Source organism: Trichosurus vulpecula, chromosome 2 (genome assembly GCF_011100635.1).
Source record: "Trichosurus vulpecula isolate mTriVul1 chromosome 2, mTriVul1.pri, whole genome shotgun sequence".
Taxonomy (NCBI): domain Eukaryota; kingdom Metazoa; phylum Chordata; class Mammalia; order Diprotodontia; family Phalangeridae; genus Trichosurus; species Trichosurus vulpecula.
Window position 1 is genome coordinate 430539139 of NC_050574.1, and position 18862 is coordinate 430558000.

Consider the following 18862-nt stretch of genomic DNA (forward strand, 5'->3'; position numbering starts at 1 on the left):
TGCTCAGATTGCATCCTCTTTGGGATTAAGTAGCAGTTGTCCCATATGTAACAGCTATCCTGAGTGCTTCCATGTCAGATGGGCACCCTTTTTTACTTACACTTATAGAAATCTTGACATAAACTATTCATAAACTATATTTGGAGACTGTCCAAGAGTATGCTCCAGGTAGAGAAACAAGCTAAAAAGAAAATTACATTTTTGGTTCATTGCTTAAGGTCAGGCCTTGTCCATAGGAATCCAGAGCCTTGGGGAACTTAAGATCATAAGGCACACAATCTTTAGAACTTCCCTTCTCTCCTGGACTGAATTCTCAGGTACACTGTTAGACCATGGGATACATCTTACTCTTCCTCTGAACCCTCTAAAATTTGTTCTTCCAAAAGCTAATATTTATGTCAAGCTCCCCTGGGCTCTTCATTGATTCATTCCACAAAGTCTAGGATGAAATGGTCACTTCTTAAATGGCCACATTTTTTGTGTCATGGACCCCCTTGGCAGTCTAGAGAAGCCAGTGGAGACCTTCTCAGAATAATGTTTTTTTAAATTCATAGGAGTACAAAGGAAAGCAATAACCTTGAAATACAGTTACATAAAAAAAAAAAAAAACAACTTAAGGTTCAAGATTCCAGGTAAAGAACCTACCCACTTCTCTTTCTGGACATCCGTCAATAAAGTCTAATCAAGGAAACCAGCCATGAGTATGATGCATCTGTCAAATCATGGGAATTCTTTAAACCTTGTAACATCTTTGGAGGTGCTCATTAGGGAATTGTCTAATTTCCATTTCTAAAATTATTTTCTATAGGTTACTTATTTTTTATTTTATCAGTCTTAGCATTTCATATTTTTGTAATTATTCACTCATTTCTTTCTCATGTTCAGGGTTGATGACATATAGCTAATAGATAAGAGCTGTTGATGATTGTATTTATTTATCTTTATTTGTTGTTGCATACATTTCTAATATGGTAATTTGATTTTCCTCTCTCCTTTTGAAAATTAGATTGACTATTTTAATCAAGTGTACTGGTCTTTTTGAAAACCTAGCTCTTTTTTTAATCAATTCAATTGTTACTTTATTCTTTTATATTATTGATCTCTTTTTATTTTCACAATTTACTGTTTTTGTATTAACTTATTCCTTTTCTAATTTTGCTAATTGCAAACTCAGCTCATTAGTTCCTTATTTTTGGTCTCATTAATATAAGCATTCAGAGAGATAAATGTGTCTATGAGTACATTTTGGCTGCTTCTCATAAATTTTTTTATGTTGTTGATATTACATTGTCATTAATATAATCTCTTATATTTCAATAATTTATTCTTCAAGACAGGCATTATTTAACAACTCACTTTAGGCCCCATATAAAAATAAATCTTTTGTTCACATTTTTTCTTAATACAAGGAATTTGTTGCAGCATGAGTCCATATGAAGGACAGGGACTGGGCCTATGAATTATCAAGCACATTAAAAATTGATAGACTCTGAATTGAGCCTGGAGATATATGACCTAATTGGATTAGATGTCTAATCCAATTTGTAAGGAATTAAAATTGAAAATTTACTCTCAATCTGGAAATGTCCTTAAGAGATTTTTAAGAATTCCAATAGTGTGATGGTGATTGAAGTCAACAGATTTTAAGGGGGCGATAGTAGCTAACAAGATAGTGAAAACTCTAAGCAAAGGCAACTCTTTCAAGAGGTTTGGGAGAAGTAGAAGGAAAGACGTAGATGGGATGGCACCTGGACAAGAAGAAGTGTCAAACATTTTGGGGAAACCTGAGTTTTTTATAGGCAGTGGAGGAGCAGAAAGAGAGAATTTGAAGATTCATATGGAGGGTAATTCTTGTTGGCCATAGTCCTGCAGGGCCTGAGAGGTGTATGATCAAGGCAAAGACTGATTCTGCTTAACAACTAATAGGAATATTGCTTTCTCTGAGGCATCAAGGGAAGAGGACAGAAGAGTGGTGATGCTAAGAAGATTTGAAGAGAAGGATCTTCTCTTATATGGACTTAATCTTGTCAGTGAAGTAGGTTAGAATTTGTGGGAGTAGATATCTTCCAGGCAGATATCCCAAACATACATCTACAATCACAAAACTCATCCTGCTTGGCCCCAGAAGACAGGAGGAAGAGCAATGAGAGGAAGTTGCCGAGAGGCAGGTTTGGATGATGAGGTAAAAATATCCTAGTCATCAGAGCTGTCCAGAGGCTGCCTCAGAGGCAGTTTCTCTTCACTGTGGCTCTTCAGATAGATTCTGGATGATCATTTGTCAGGGAGGTTGTAGATGAGATTTCTCTTCAAGTACTTAAATGACCTCTCAGGTCCCTTTCTAATGTAAGATTCTCTGTCTGTTCTTTCCATTCAATTCTCTCCGTGTATTTGTCAAACGCGGTTTCTCCACTTCTTTCTTCATGTCTGCAATTTATTTCCTATTTATTACTTTGTTTGAACTGATGTTTCCTTTCAGTGGTGTGGCGAAATTTCCTACTGGTATTAATTTTATATCTAATTCTTATTTGAATTTTTTATAGAGTTAGTTGCTATACTATTATATATGTAAATATGTATACTATTATATATGTAAATGTTAATACTTTGTAATAGCTTTAAGATTGACTGAATTTCTTTGCTTAGTTCTATTGCTATATTATCTGAATTGTTTTTCAAATTCATCATTGTAACTTTAGATGCTCTAGAGTTAGCTGAAGCAAGATAAAAAAGCGATATAAATCAGGTCGCTCTTAAGGCAATCTGACTTTTCTCTGTCCTTCCCTTTTGGGATGCTAAGACTAAGTCTCCATTTTGTTTGAATAGGTAGGAAATCTTTCTGCTGTCTTTGTCTTGGAATATTTCTCATCTATCTCTCAGCATTAAGACAATCGAGAGTCATCGACTTATATATGCTGTGATACTGGGGATGGGGAACTTTCACAGACCCAGCCTGGGTGAGGTCAGAGCCCTCAGGGCTCTGAACAGGATATGATTGAGGGGATCTTCATGTTTGACTTTTGGGGCACCCCCAGGCGAGGAGTGTTGAGACTCTGGGCAAGCTGTAACTGCCCCCCGGCTTTGTAACCCAGACCCATTGGTTCTTCTCTGGTAACCATGTATTGTGATTTGAATCAGACAAGGTCTGTCTGTTGATGTTTGTAATTTCTGTTTGTGTTTGCCTTGAAGTTCAGGGGGCTGACCTTTTCCCCCTGAACCAAGTGAATGATATATGTATGTTTGATTAAACTGAGATTGTTAACTCCTTAAAGCTGCTTTCCTTAGTAAAGCAGATCAAAAGAACCTGTGTTAGCAGCCCTTTTGTGTGCTGGTTGTTGTTGGTTTTACATAGCCACAGTAGCTGCTAGCAAGATTGTTGTTACATTCACCTTTAAGGAAACTTTATTACTTTATTGGAGAGATGTTTTTATTTACACCAATCAATTTTACAATTTTGACAGGTAGTAAGACACATAAACAATATCCATTGCATTAAAAATCGAATGCTTCAATACTTCAAGGAACTGTGATTTCATCAATTTGGATGTCTCCTCTACAAAAGCAGAACTTACTTTCATAAATAATTTAAGAATTTAATGTAATAAAAATAGTTCATTCTATTGCTGAATCTTTCCAAAATAACTTGGTTTAGTCATAACAAAACTGATAAAACCCATCACTCAGCCCCTAATCAATGCTTTCCCAACTTAGTAACTATTCAGACCTTGTATTCCATTGGCATAAGCTTTGAAGAGCTTAAGATCATCTCCATGGCATATTTAGACATTGTAACCAAAGATATAGAGTATGGTCCATGGCTATAATGGGAAGAGGACTTTAGTGGAAGGAAAAAAAATCAAATACTAAAGAAATGGCTTTAGATTAAATTTAAATCATAACGATAAAATCTATAAACACCAATTTATAGAGATAACAAATGTAGTTATATTTTCTCAAATTTTATCATCAGCTTAATTGAGCTTATTTGAAAATACAATGACAAATGAGGGTGCTTTCTAGGAATAAAAAGAAATGCAATTTTTTGTAATTTGTTAATAGTACTTTTATGTTTGGTTTTTTTTGGACAGGGCCATTGGGGTTAAGTGACTTGCCCAAGGTCACATGGCTGGATTTGAACTCAGGTCCTCCTGACTCCAGGGCCAGTGCTCTGCTCACTGAGCCACCTAGCTGCCCCAATAGTACTTTTAAAAAAAGCATCATTAATTAATAAGCCAAACCTACCTACACACCAAAAAAATATTTGTGGTTTTCCTCAACTCCTACCTCAAGTTTTGTCAGTCCTAAGAGAGCAATTGCAGCTCGTACACTACTACTGTTGAGAGTTCCTGTGATTTTCCTTCGTTCATACTCAAGAGATGACATCTGCTGATGCGCTGAAAAATCTAGGGCCTTTGCCCTGGCCTCATTAACCAGTGGCACCTTGAGTTCCAATTCTAGGATATTATTGAGATCACATTTCAAATGCAGAATTGGATCATCCTTGCCTAAATCTGAAATAAACAGCAACAAAAAATACTCATTACTATTGAAATGTCACTGGCTTCATTAATTGTGAGAGTTAGATATAGGAACATGTAACCCGTCACTTATTTTGTAATTTATCATTTTTTCGTTTAAATCATTGCAAAGTTTAAGATTTCTTTATCAAATAAGCATTCATGCAAAATATTTAATCTATACTGATTTAAGATTACAAAAAACTAACAACAAAGAAAATGTTCCTTGTCATTTAGTTGTCATGTAATATTAAATAATATCAAAATTTAGAGACAGAGTAACTATTGTACTCATGTTAAGTACAGAGCAAAAGAGAAGGGGATGAAGATATAAAAAGAATATCTGCATAAATTAGAATTTACTTTAAAATTAATTTTAATACCTTATTAACAAAAAATATTCCAAGGCAAAGATGGCAAGCAATCATCCACCTACTCTAATAGTCTCATAATAGATCTTTGAGCCTATCCATTGGGTGACCAAGCCAGAAAAGTAGTTTGCATATATGACAGACAAGCAAATTAAAAAAAATAAATTCTAGCTAATTCTGTGTTATCCACTGTGTTTAGGGAATAGGGAATTCTAGTTAATCAAATATGCTCGAGCCTAAGCTTTGCTTTTTACTTGAATCTCAGAAAAATTGGGGCTGGGGAGTTGGGGAAAACTGATTGAGGCCGTATCTTATCAATTCAAGCCTCAAATTTATTGAGAAAAATTTAAAATGGTGCCTAAGCTAATTCATGTACAATGCATACAATATTTGATTTCTATATTATTCTGCAAAAACTTCATTTTTATGAGCTTTTAATTTAGGAACATAGAATCTATTGAGTTCTTATAAAGGTTCACTCTTTGCAGTATTTTCTTTATACTATTCAATTGCATTATAACCACGGCTCATAATGGGTAGAATTTGGACCCAGAATACAGGTGCCAAAATAAATCCTGCTCCTCTCAAGCTCTATGACTTTGAGAATATCACTTTACTTCTCTCACTTTATCTTCAAAATTAAAATAATAACGATAATAATTTGCCCAACTCCCAGGATCATGAAGGTCAAACTGAAGTTGTAAAAAACCCTCAATAAGCTACAAATTACTATGTAAATTCATACCCTTGTTATGAAAAGTATAATGATTATATGGATTCTGATATATTGTAGGTCAAATTATATCCCCTAAAACAAGTCCATATGATAAGGGCTTGATTTAATGTGGTGTTGTTACATGGTAACAAGATGTGCATTCATCTTGTCCTCAAGCACTAGCCTTATAAAAATATTATGCTATATTTACTCTACCTTCATCAGGAGGGTGGTTGTAATTCAAAATATTTGGATTATCTATTGGGAGGAATTTGGAAGGCAAAGGAACAGTACTCGTCCCTTCCACAATGTATACAAATTCTCCAATCTGAAACACAAGCATATCTGAATGTTAGCTTTTTTAAAGTTTCAATAGAAAAGGTGGTTAAAAAACAACTTAAAGGAACTATAAAGCCCTGACACAATTACATTTCATGCACTCTGACAGTGGGGCATTAAGGTAGCACATTTCACAGGGTGCTTAGCTCCCGTGGGGACCATTTATCCAACTCTGAGAAGATGCTCCATCCTTCAGACTACACCAAAATTCAACCAGAGGATCAACCCTCCGCTAGTCCCAGAATTTGTGGGGATAGAAAAAGAGCTTCAGGAGACACCCAAATTCAATAATCATGGCAGGGGTCATCCAGATGAATCTTTAGCTGACTCAACTGACAGAGTGTATCTTTAGAAAGGGAACTGAGCATCAACGAACAGATGAGGGCAAAATCAGAGCAGAGAGTGACAGAGGTGAGGAATGCCCCTACTAATGTATCCTTGACACTAAATACACTTGGAGAAGCCACTGATTTCATCCCTTTTCCCTTTTTCTTTTTCCCTACAGAGCTCACTAGAAGCAGCTCCCAAGATAATTTGTTTGAACCTGGCTGTGAAGAAGGACCTGGCCACAAAAGAAGCTGAGTAATAGAAACACAACCAGGAAATGGAAATAAAGAACCTTCCAAACTCCAAGACTCAATATGAGATGGTGAGCGCTTAAGCAGGAGGTGCCTTTCTGGAACCTTCCTGGGAGATTAGGAGAGAGGAGTCACAGGAGAAAGATTCACACTAACTGGGCTCTGGAGCGGGAAGTAGAAGTGAAGTGTACAGAACAGGGGGGGGAAATGTTCGTTATGGTTCCAGAGTCTTCAAAGAGCTGTAACTGTCTGTTAAAGCCCCAGTATTATTTCTCCATAGTACCATTATACAAATGCCCAGAATACTTCTTTAAAATATCATCTTGGAAGAGAAAGAATAAATGCCAGAGACTATGTGTGTGTGTATATGTATTTATGTATTATATATATATATATGTGTGTGTGTGTGTGTGTGTGTGTGTGTGTTTTATATACACATCGTATACATACACACATACACATATGTGTATGTATATGCATAGATATAGATAGATAGATAGGTAGATAGATAGATAGATAGATAGACAGATAAATAGATATTTAGATTGCGTATTCCTGCGGGGCAGGGACTGTTGTTGCCTGTTGCCTTTCTCTGTGTCTACAACACTTAACACAGTGCCTTCAACATGCTAGGATTTTCAGTGCTTATCATCATGATGTGACTATCAGAATCATAGCTAAAGATGGACAGAAGAAAAAAGCCCTCACAGGGCATTACCTACAGCAGTTCTATGAATCATGGGAACTATGTAATTTTCCAATAGTGCAAGAAAGAAGGGATTTTCCCAACATCTTATAGTCTCAAGTAGGAGTCATTTCTGTGTTCGTCCCTGCATAAATAAAATGCATGCTTTTTAAAAAAGTTTTTAATTTTTTTTTTTTTGCAGGAGGCGAAGGCAGGGCAATTCGGGTTAAGTGACTAGCCCAAGGTCACACAGCTAGTGTGTCAAGCGTCTGAGGCTGCATTTGAACTCAGGTCCTCCTGACTTCAAAGCCAGTGCTCTTTTCACTGCACCACCTAGCTGTCCCTTGTAAGTATGAGCACTTTTAAGGAGGGCAGATGGGCACTGTGGAGATAAGACCATATAGAGGAGTTCTCACATAAATCTAGGTGAGGAAAACTGAGCCAGAAAAAACACTTAAAATGCCCCAGTCCTTTGTGTCAAGAGAGAGTCTCTTACATAAGGAAGTCTCTTACATAATATGAGTTTGCAATTAGAGCTAACACATTTAGATATAAATTTGGATCCAGCCTGAATATTTTATGGCTGGCTGGGTCTTTTTTCACAGTTTATTTCCTATACTGCTATCAATAAGTTTTTATTATTTTAATACTCTTATTTTTAACTTATACTGAAAATGTTAACATATTAAATGTAGGAATGTTATTTTCTATAAAAATGTTTTATTCAAACATGTACTATTATACAATTCAACAGGGTGCTGCTATATAAAATAATCAAAACAAATTCATTTTATATAAATAAGCCCTGTATTTTCCAAAAAATAGAAAAGGTTTTAATGAGCCACAGTGACTTACTATCTTCCTTTACAAAAAATAAAAGAGTATACTATATTTAATTTGACAGTAATTATGCTTTAATTTTAATTTAAGTATCAGATGAATAATTTCTATAAACAGTAGCATCATTTCCTGGCACATATGAGTATAATGCATTTTTTCCCTGAATGTGTGAACTTTCTATTCTCCTCAAATTCATAACACAGGAAGCCAATCCATATAGTATATAAATCTACTTGCTAGAATATTTTCCCTCTATGACTAACTTTCCATTTCTCTGTAAATTACTCTGTGAAAATATTAGCAATTAAAATTCCATTGGACTATCAGGCATTCTCTCCACAGCTTGTGTGGTTTTCCCTGAAACACCTAACTTGTTGCATCTCAAGATGTTCTATTGTTAGCAATGTAAACACAGATACATCATACTGAAATACAGTTATCCTTTGCACATCAAAACTTTCCCACTGCAGTTTTAATATATCACAGGTCTGCATAAGAAATAAAATGGGAATTTGGGGGGCGTTTTGCAGAAGCCACAGATGACACATGAAGGCCAGCAGACAACACAGAAAAACATTCTTTTTCATACAGTATTTTTACTTAACATTGACCTACATATAGCCTATGACCAAATACTTAACCCAAACTTTATAAAATGGTATTGTAAATGCCCCATAAAAGAAAAAGAACAAATTCAGACTACTTCTCTCGTACAAAAGGAGGGCCAAAAAAATTTTACACGCATTTTCCGGATCATAAGGGTGCCATGCTCTAAACCTCTGCAATATGGAAGGGATAACTGTAATTTAAATTTTCAGGATAGTGTACTGTACTCACTGTTTCCCTGCTTCCATGTCTTACATTTGGAAACCCTCTCCCAATTTAAATTCTAATTGTTCTTCAAAATCTAGCTCAAGTGCTATCTCTATCATAATACCTCTTTCCTAAACCCAACCAATCAGGAAAAAATTTACCTTCCTTGAGCCTTGCCTGACACTCTGTACTTTTCTTATGTTCTGTATGTTCCATATTTTAATTATATAATTATTAAATATTTATGTAGTACCACATTTCCCTTGCTAGACTATCAGCTTCTTTGAAGCAGGATCCACGTGGGTGTGTCATAATACTGAGAACACTGCAACATGCTTAATTAGTAGACACTTAATAAGCAGTTGTTGAATTAATAAGTGTTCTGCATTACAATTTGTAATTTTTTTTTATTTAGCATCTTTTCTTCCAAATACCTTAAGTGGGATTATCATCACTTCCAATTTCCAAACCAAGGTATTGGAGGCAGAAAACGTATAAGCCATTTGGTAGGTGTGAAACAGTAAATTCACTAAACCAGGGACAAGAGTCTGCAGTATTAACAGAGTCTTCAAATTTCTAGAGACTATTCTTTCACTAGAAATTGAAATAAATGGATACTTTCTATCTCTTTTATACACAGCAACAGAGAACATATATTGATTTTCAAATATCACATTTATGGCTCAGACTTTCATTAACAATAGAGCTTTATCCACAAAATAGCCCTAAGTAAATAACCAGGACTCAACAGGAAAAAAATTATATATATGCATATATATATATGTATATACACACACAGAGAGATATATGTAATATGTGTGTGCATATATATATATGTGCATATATATATGTGTGTGTGTGCATATATATATATATATATATATACACACACAAGTCAAAAGGAATATCTGATGTGGAAATTAATGTGCTTAATCCAATTATATAACCAAAGCAAACTATATTCTTATCCATAACAAGTCAGAAAAATGGAAAAATCCCTGAAAATTCTACCTTCCTGTTACTGATTGTGATAAATGTGAAAAGAATTGTGAAGGGTCTGGATGACAACCCTCAATTCTGCAGGATGTAACAAAGCTCAAAGGCTCATTTTGCTATTAAGACCTGTGTACAATATCTCCTTGGCTATAGCTTATGGCCAGACTGCCTTCAATTCTCATATCAATAACATTCACAGATCCAGAAGATTCTGGAGGACGGGGCCTCAGAGCAATACAGGCCAAAGCAGGGACATCAGCTGGGAGGCTCCATAATGAATAGATCCGTTTCTTGTTGATGGTCTTCGTGCAATCAAGCCTTGGTCAAAAGCCTGTTCCTCCAGTTGTTGGGCCATATGACTGCAGATGTTTCCAAACTCAACGCTGTCTTTTAAGTAGACGGGGAAGTTCAGTAGTTCGTGCACAGGGTTCAGGATCGTTTGCTCCACCTGGACAACCTGCGAAGTGGTCTCAACAACACGAGCCAGCACCGTGCGCACTGCCACACCGGCCACCGCTCACTGACCAGGGTCCTGGGGCTCGGGGATGGCGCCTTCCTCACCTCCTGGCTTTTCCACCACCCAGTCCCTAGTCCTTCTCTCAGTCCTTTCCTGGCCGGCCTGCCTCGGGGCTGCGGATACGTGCTGGGGGGAAGGCTGGCCCTCGTCTCTGTCCCTCTGCTGCTGCAAGAGAGGCAGGGTCTGCAGGGCCACTATGTGGTGAATGATATAGGCCTGGAGGTGCGTCATGCTGTCGATGGCTGCCCGCGTTTTTCTATTCTATTTCTCACGCAGGTGAAGAAGGAGAGGAGGAGGGGGTGATTAAGGTCAACAGGGTCACATTTTCTGCTGGTTTCCTTCCACCCTGCCTTCCCTGCATGCCCCAAGTGTGCTCCTTTTCTCCCTGCCTGGAAATTTTCCTTAGATAGATTGAGAGAATATAAATTATAGAATTATAGTAGAGGGACAGACAGTTAAATGAAGACTTTAAAGTTCGGGGACTTTTAGCTTTCACTAAGAAGATCAAATTTCTGATGGACAATTTAAAATTATAAAAGTGGCTAATAATAATTATATGCCTTATAGACAACCTCCTACAGTACAAGGAAGGATTTTGTCTACTCATAAGTCAACTTTTCCTCTAGATATTGTATTTATAGAAGAGTACACACCAGGTTTATGTAGGAAACATTTCATAACAACTCTTCTTACCATACCATTTGATTAAATGCCTTTGATAAGAATGAAATGAGTCCACTGGCTGATAGTTAATGGGAAGCACCCCAGTGGGGACTCATGAGGAATATTTTTAGGAGTTCGTACCTGAATAATTATACTGAGAAACAGTTGCCTTCTGGGGACCAAACCCATGAGTAAAAGTGAAAGTTGTGGGCATAATAAAGGGTGCTATACTTAGATTATTTCTTAGATGACAGAAACATAACAAAGTTGGGTCCTTACTCAAAGCCTTTCCAGTTTAGTAGAATCTTTTAAATATCATGGTTTATTGGCAGAGCGTTCAAGAATCAAGCACTGCCTCAATACTAAAATTAACCAACACAGTAGGAATTTAGGAGAGCATTAAAAAAAACAAATTAAAAATCCCTTGCACTAAAGTTATTCTTCAGTGCCTCAACAAGATGTGAAATAGCCATAAGTTCTTGAAAGTTATACTAGAGAGTACAAATTGTGTCTGGTCTTACCAAAATAAGCCCAACTTGATGATAGATGATATTACTCAAAGATATATTATATGCTGCTTGTCACAATACAAGACTAGGTGAGTTGGAAAGGGCTTATCATTAAGTTGGCCACTGGGAAAATTTTGGCCCCAGCCACTCTTGGAAACTAAGTCACAGAGAGACTGTAATGTCCATAAGGAGGGAGGATCCACATCAATGAAATCACATATCCTGGAGTATTTAAGAATAACCTTCATTGCCATTATATTATACTCAGCTTTGCTGGGTAGGTGATTCTTGGTTTTAATCCTAGCTCCTTTGACCTCTGGAATATCATATTCCAAGCCCTCTGCTCCCTTAGTGTTGAAGCTGTTAAAACCTGTGTTATCCTGATCATGTTTCCACAATACTTGAATTGTTTCTTCCTGGCTGCTTGCAATATTTTCTCCTTGAACTGAGAACTCTGGAATTTGGCCACAATATTCCTTGGTGTTTTCCTTTTGGGATGTATTTCAGGAGGTGATTGGTAGATTCTTTCAATTTCTATTCTACCCTCTGGTCCTAGAATATCGGGGCAGTTTTCCTTGATAATTTCTTGAAAGAGGATGTCTAGCCTCTTTTTTTCATCATGACTTTCAAGGAGTCCAATAATATTTAAGTTATCTCTCCTGGATCTATTTTCCAGATCAGTTGTTTTTCCAATGAGATATTTCTCATTGTCTTCTATTTTTTTCATTCTTTTGGTTTTGTTTTATAATTTCTTGATTTCTCATATAGTCATTAACTTCCATTTGCTCCATTTTAATTTTTAAGGAATTATTTTCTTCAGTGAGCTTTTGGACCTCTTTTTCCATTTGGCCAATTCTGCTTTTCAAGGCATTCTTCTCCTCATTGGCTTTTTGGAGCTCTTTTGTCATTTGGGTTATTCCATTTTTAAGGTCTTATTTTCTTCAGTATTTTTAGGGTCTCCTTTAGCAATCTGTTCACACATTTTTCATGATTTTCTTGCATCACTCTCATTTCTCTTCCCAATTTTTCTTCTACTTCTCTTACTTGATTTTCAAACTCCTTTTTGAGCTCTTCCATGGCCTGTGACCAATTCGTATTTTTCTTGGAGGCTTTGCCTTTAGTGTCTTCTTCTGGCTGTATGTTTTGATCTTTGTCACCAAAGTAAGATTCTAAAGTCTGAGTTTTTTTTTAACACTGTTTGCTCATTTTCCTAGCTAATTACTTGACTTTTTAACCCTTTGTTGAGGTAGGAATCTGCTTCCAGTGTTGAGAGTGTACTATCCCAAGCTTCAGGGGGTTTGTGCAGTTTTTTTCAGAGATACTTCTTGGGGCCTATAAATTTTCAGTTCTTCCAAGGTGGTATGATCAAAGGAGAGGTGTTTACTCCCTCTCCTAGCCTGTGCTCTGGTCTGTGAGTGACCACAAGCACTCTTTTCTGCCTTGAAACTATGAGGAAGATTCCATCTCCACCTCCACAAGCTCTACCACACCAGCACTCCTCCTCACCCCAGGACTGCCCCCAGGACTGTGACCCAGATCCAAGTAGGGCAAAGCAAGAGAATCCTGCCTTAGTGCCACCAAAGAGATCCCTGCAATACCCTTTTGATCAGCCAGTTAATCCCCACATCATCCCCACACTGTCTGTGGGCCAAAAGATCCAGAAGCAGCCAATGCTTCCAGGGCTATGTCCACCATACTGAGGTCGGGGCTGGATCATAATCCTCTATCACCCAGGAAACAGCAGACCTGTCCTATTGACCTTCTAAATTGTTTTTGACGTTTGTGGGTTGGGAAGTGTGGAAATCACCATAGCTTTCAGTGAATCAGTTCCCTGAAACTTGCTCCAGTTTTGCTGGGTGGAGTAGAGAGAGGGGGGCATGGTCAGTATTGGTCTGCCGAGTACAACAGAACTTTCCTGTGAACCTTCCAGGTTGTCTTGGGCTGGAAATTTGTTTCACTCTATCATTTTGTGGGTTCTGCTGCTCTAGAATTTGTTTAGAGTCATTTTACAGGTATTTGGAGGGGATTGGGGGAGAACCTAAGTCTCTGTTTTTATTCTGCCATCTTCCTTGCTGAACTCTTGTAGGGATATTTCTTACTTAAAATTATAGAATCAGAGAATGTAACACTAGGAAAAGACCTTAAGGATCATTCAGTCCAACCCCTCATTTTACAGATGATATGACTAACAATATTTGATAGGAAGATCCCAAGGAAAACCTCTGGCCACAAATGCAATATGTATTTTGATCCTCATTCCAGACAAACATTCAGTTCTCTCTTGTCATAATCCCATCCCCTTTCCCAATAAACAACTCATCCCTAATTACTTTCAGCTATTTTGTGCTCTAGAATTTTGCATTAATTTTGCTTATTTGGAGTTCTTTATCATTAAGGATGGAAAATTTTCCATCTTATGTGTATGTTTGATTAATGTGTTCTTGTCTCCATCTATATTCAGAAGGCCTTTCTGAGAATTTTTCTTGGTCTTTTAGTTCAAATGCAGTGTATGTACTTGTACTATGTGTCATGTCTGTAGCCTGAGACAGAATAATAAAATAATAGTGCTAATCATTTAACTCCTAGCTTGCTATAGCTATTGTCTGCTACATCTAATCAAAGGGAGGGTTGTATTTATATATTTTTATTTAATTCAACTCAATTAAAAGACATTTATTTAATGCCTATTCCATGAAAAGGCAAAGGATTAGCTCTTTTTTTAATAGGTAGATAAGTCAGAGACACAAATAGATGAATGAAACTACAAAGTTCCATCATAGCTGGCATCATATCCTGCCTCTGACACTTACTACCTGTGTGACCTTGGCCAAGTCATTCAACATCTCTATACTTCAGCTTTCTCATTTGCAAAATGGAAATAATACTTTCTATAGGGTTTTTATGGAACTCAAATGAGAATATAAAGTATTTGGTCAACTTTAAACCTCTATATAAATATTGCTTATTCTTATTCTTAAATAAATATAATGCAAAAATACCTTAGAAGTTCAAAATAATGGTGAACACAAAAGCTAACTGAGGACAGGTCATTATCAATTGACAGCTTTCTTTATTAGTTATCATTAACATCTAGCAAAAGTGGCACTGTTTTATGTATTCCAAACTATATTTTATTCAAAAAGCTCAAAAGAGATTAAAGTATCATTGTCAATAATATTTCAGAGACTCTCTCCCCCCCAAAAAAATCTTTGGCAAGCACAAATCTCCCTGTCTTATGTATACATATATATATATATATATATATATATATATATATATATATATATATATATGATATACAGGTATGTCATTTATGTGTATATATGTATTATTGTGCATGTTTATAAAGATATATATATATATAAATATTCTCATACTCACATTCTCATATATATTCTCATTTGAGTCTCATAAAAATGAGAGAGAGAGAGAGAGAGAGAGAGAGAGAGAGAGAGACAGGAGGCACCTCAGAGACCATCTAGGCTAACCTCCTCATTTTATAGTTGAAGAAACTGAGTCTAAGGGAAGTTAAGTGACTTACCTAAGGTAACACAGGTTGGTAATTCCAAAGGCAGGATTTTAACCACATGCTATGACTCCAGAGCAAGTGTTTATTGGACAAGGTTATCTCTACTGTTATATATTGGTATATAGTGATAGATCTTAAATAATTTTGATGTATAGATGTGAGAAATTTTGTTGGAAAGGAGCCAAGGTTATGCTTTGCTCTACCAAATCAAATACTATTAAAAATCAAATAATAAATATAATGAGAGCTCATATTCCCTTGACCAGTGGTATCAAACTCAAATAGAAACAGCCACTAAATACCTACATGAGGATCCCTGTGGACCTCATATTGACTTGGTTTTAAAATGTAATGTTTTTATTGTGCTAGGGTTTTTTGTTAAATATTTACCAATTACATTTTAACCTGGTTTTGTCTGTAACAACAATGTTGTGAACAGGCTGTTGTGGGGGTGAAAGACCAACAACAAAAGAGCATAGAAGGGCTGCTAGCATAGATCCTTTGATCCACTTTTCTAAGGAAAGCAACTTTAAGAGGTTAACAATCTTACTTTAATTAAACATATATATATATATACACATATATATATACATACACACACACATATATATGTATATATATATATATATATATATATATATATGTAATTCACTTAGTTCAGAGGGAAAAGCCAGCACCCTGAACTTCAAAGAGAATACAAACAGAAATTACAAGCACACATTTTATAAACAGAGCAAATAAACAAAAATCAGTGGACAGGCTTCTAGCTATCTGTCCAAGCAATACACCAACAGCGACCAGAGAGAGGAGCACCAACATCTAGGTTATCAAAGCCAGTGGGCTGCTTCAGTGGCTACCCAGAGTCTTGTCACCAACCCTCTTTCAATGAGTGTGCCCCCAAAGGCAAAACGCTAACTGTGAGCTTATATATACTTCTTCAAAGTAAAAGGGTGTCATAGCCATATGATTCAAACCTATGTGAACTAGGCTTTCTTATTTCTTAAGCAGGTCAAAGACTCTTGATTCAATCAAAGAAACAAAAGACAACAAAAAGTCCACTTTGCTTGTCATTATGTTTGAAAGGCAAAGCTCATCAAAGGTACTTGATTATCTCAACATTCCAAAAGGGAAAACAGAAAAAAGTCCCACTCTAATTACCAGTCACTCAGGAGTGATGTAGTCTTATGGCCATGTATTTGATGCCTCAGCTCTAGACTTTTCAGTCAGCTTGTGTGATAATACAAAAGCCCTCAATTATAGGATATCATTTGTGAAAGTCTGTTTATTCTATATGAATACCCTCACTGAGAATACACATGCATATGATTTTCAAGTTTAAAAAATTACAGAGTGGGAAAGTAAACATATAGGTTGGCAGGTTTTTTTAAAAAAATTTTTCAGTCACCTATTATTGTTATTTTTAAAAAGATCAATATTGCATGAATTTGCTATTTTCTTGCTTTCCGATAACTTTTGAAAAGAATCTGTCAATGCCCTCCTCATTTTGTTTGTTCTAGCCCAAGTTGCCCCTAACTATTCTTGGTCAAATTTAGGAAGAGATTCTTCCTGATTGTGTTTGTATTCCAAAAATTTTGCACAGTGTCTTGTACATAGCAAACACTCAAATGCTTTATTCACTGATTGGATGTTTCTCCAGTGATGCAGATCACAACATATCCAGGCCTTTCCCTCCATCATGTGGTATTCTTGCTCATCTCTTCCCATAAGAATATGTTGAAATTTCTTTCAGAAGGTGACCACTAGATTCCTTCTATTTTCTCTTTGCTGTCTAGTTCTAAAAGGACCTCTTGTTCTCATATGTCTGCCCAGTTTTCTTTCATTATTTCTTAAAATGTAATATCCTGGATTGTTTTTGGTTATTGCTTGCAGGCGATAATCCAATGATTCTTTCTCCCCTTAATCTGTTTTTCAGATCATTTATTTTTCACATAAGATACTTAATTTTTTTCTATTTTTTCAGTCTTTTGAATTAAAAATATTTCTTATTGGATGGGGTTGTTAACTTTTGTTTGGAATATTTCAACTTTTTACTTGTTGCTTTAGTATTATTTATACTACACATATCAGCACATCTGAGACTGTGAGATATTACAGAATAAGTATAGTGTTCAACAAGGCATTATACTGGCCTTGGCAATGAAAAAAGTCTCACAAAAGATTTTGTAAATCATTTCTGCGTTTCATTTCTTTATTATACTTCTAAGTTTCAACCTTACATATCATTGAAATGACCTTATTAAGTTGACTGTATCATGAAATTTTCTGTAAACTAGCTGTACTCACTACTTCTCTGTTTTATGAGGTGATGTTCTGATAATTTTCCATTCAAAGTCATTTCCCTTATCTTTCAATCTCTCTGATGACAAGGAAGTTATGCTTGCTGACTAAGGTAAACTTAGATTTTTTTTAGAGTTTTCTTGGTTGTAGAAATTTATTTACATTGATTAAAATTCTGAATGAAATTATTGTCCTTATTCAATTCATAATGCAAATTTTCACCATCAATCACTTGTTTGAATAGGGAGGACTAAATTGTTTCAGTTGCACAGCAATTTTTTTTTTTCTGATTTTTGTACTTTCTTACAGCTTTGTACTAATTTTCATCTTTATTTCAACAAGTGAATGTCTGGATGTCCACAGACAATTGATTCAGAAATTTCTTCCCTATCAGTAACGAATTGTTTCCTATGTGCTAAAATGTAATCAATTTCATTTTTGCAGTTATCCAGTGTTTACCATCTCTATCATTTAGACAAAGTTTTGTCAATTCTTTTTTCTGAAAAAGCATTCATGATATGTGGATATGAAGCTTCTTTGTAGTCAATGAAGTCTTGGCCCTCTCATTCATTTTTTCCTGATCTATGTATTTGAATGTATTTCCTGACATTTCCACCTATTCCCACTTTTGCATCAAAATAATTGATTATCATCAAAATATGTGCAGATTTAATTTGGAAGGTGTTCTCAAGTTCTTCATAGACTTTGTTTCTTTCTTTATCCTGTGTACCAGGTGTTTGTGTTTATGCTGCAAGTATTTAAATGGTATTATTTTGCAAATATTTACCATGAACATGGCAAGATGGGTGAGAAGACTAAATGTTCCATGAAATGCTGTTTATTCTCAGCTTTAGGCACATGATAAAATCATCTCTGCCAATTCCTTTATTTGCCTCTCTTAGGAGACCCTGTGAGTCATCTTTTCTTTTACTTGCAATTTCCTTCTTAAGAGTTTTATTTGTAGTGAAAATGTCAAGATGGGTTCAATTCAGTTCCTCTAGCACTATAGCCAATCATTTGTTATAGGACAAGAATCTAACAGAATTCCACCAGCTAAATTAAAGTTTATAGACACTTTAAAAGCCCAGTAATTCTTGGAAACCATTTTCCACCACTCTTCCACTATTGTGGCACAAGGAAGTGGACCACATAGTACTGAGGGGCATTTGGTACTTTTCTTTATTCCTTTGTTTTCTAGGTTGCCATGTAACCACAAGTAACTCAGTGTTCACCACTGTGGCAAGCAAAGAGCATACATCAGAAAGTCCAACTTGTTTATAAATAGTAAATCAGATCATCAAAATATAGAGCTGGAAAAGGTATCAGAGACCATCTAGGACAATCCCCTCAGTTTACAGATGAGGCAACTAAGACACCCAGGAAAGTTACATGACTTCCCCTATGTCACATAAATAGCATCATAGGTCAAGTATGGATTTAGGTCCTTTGAGAATAGAGAAATGTTCTTTCCACTGATGCTTCAGATGTTTCTGGA

General features: G+C 35.9%; 1 protein-coding gene across 1 annotated transcript in view; it reads right to left on the reverse strand.

Annotated features, from left to right (window-relative positions):
• Positions 1 to 18862, reverse strand: part of CFAP47 (cilia and flagella associated protein 47) — a 965255-nt gene that overhangs the window by 503311 nt on the left and 443082 nt on the right. The window contains exons 44-45 of the mRNA XM_036744194.1: positions 5817 to 5928; positions 4282 to 4508 (exon numbers count right to left, since the gene is read on the reverse strand). Coding sequence (XP_036600089.1) covers positions 4282 to 4508; positions 5817 to 5928 — 339 coding nt within the window. The remainder of the gene's footprint in view (positions 1 to 4281; positions 4509 to 5816; positions 5929 to 18862) is intronic.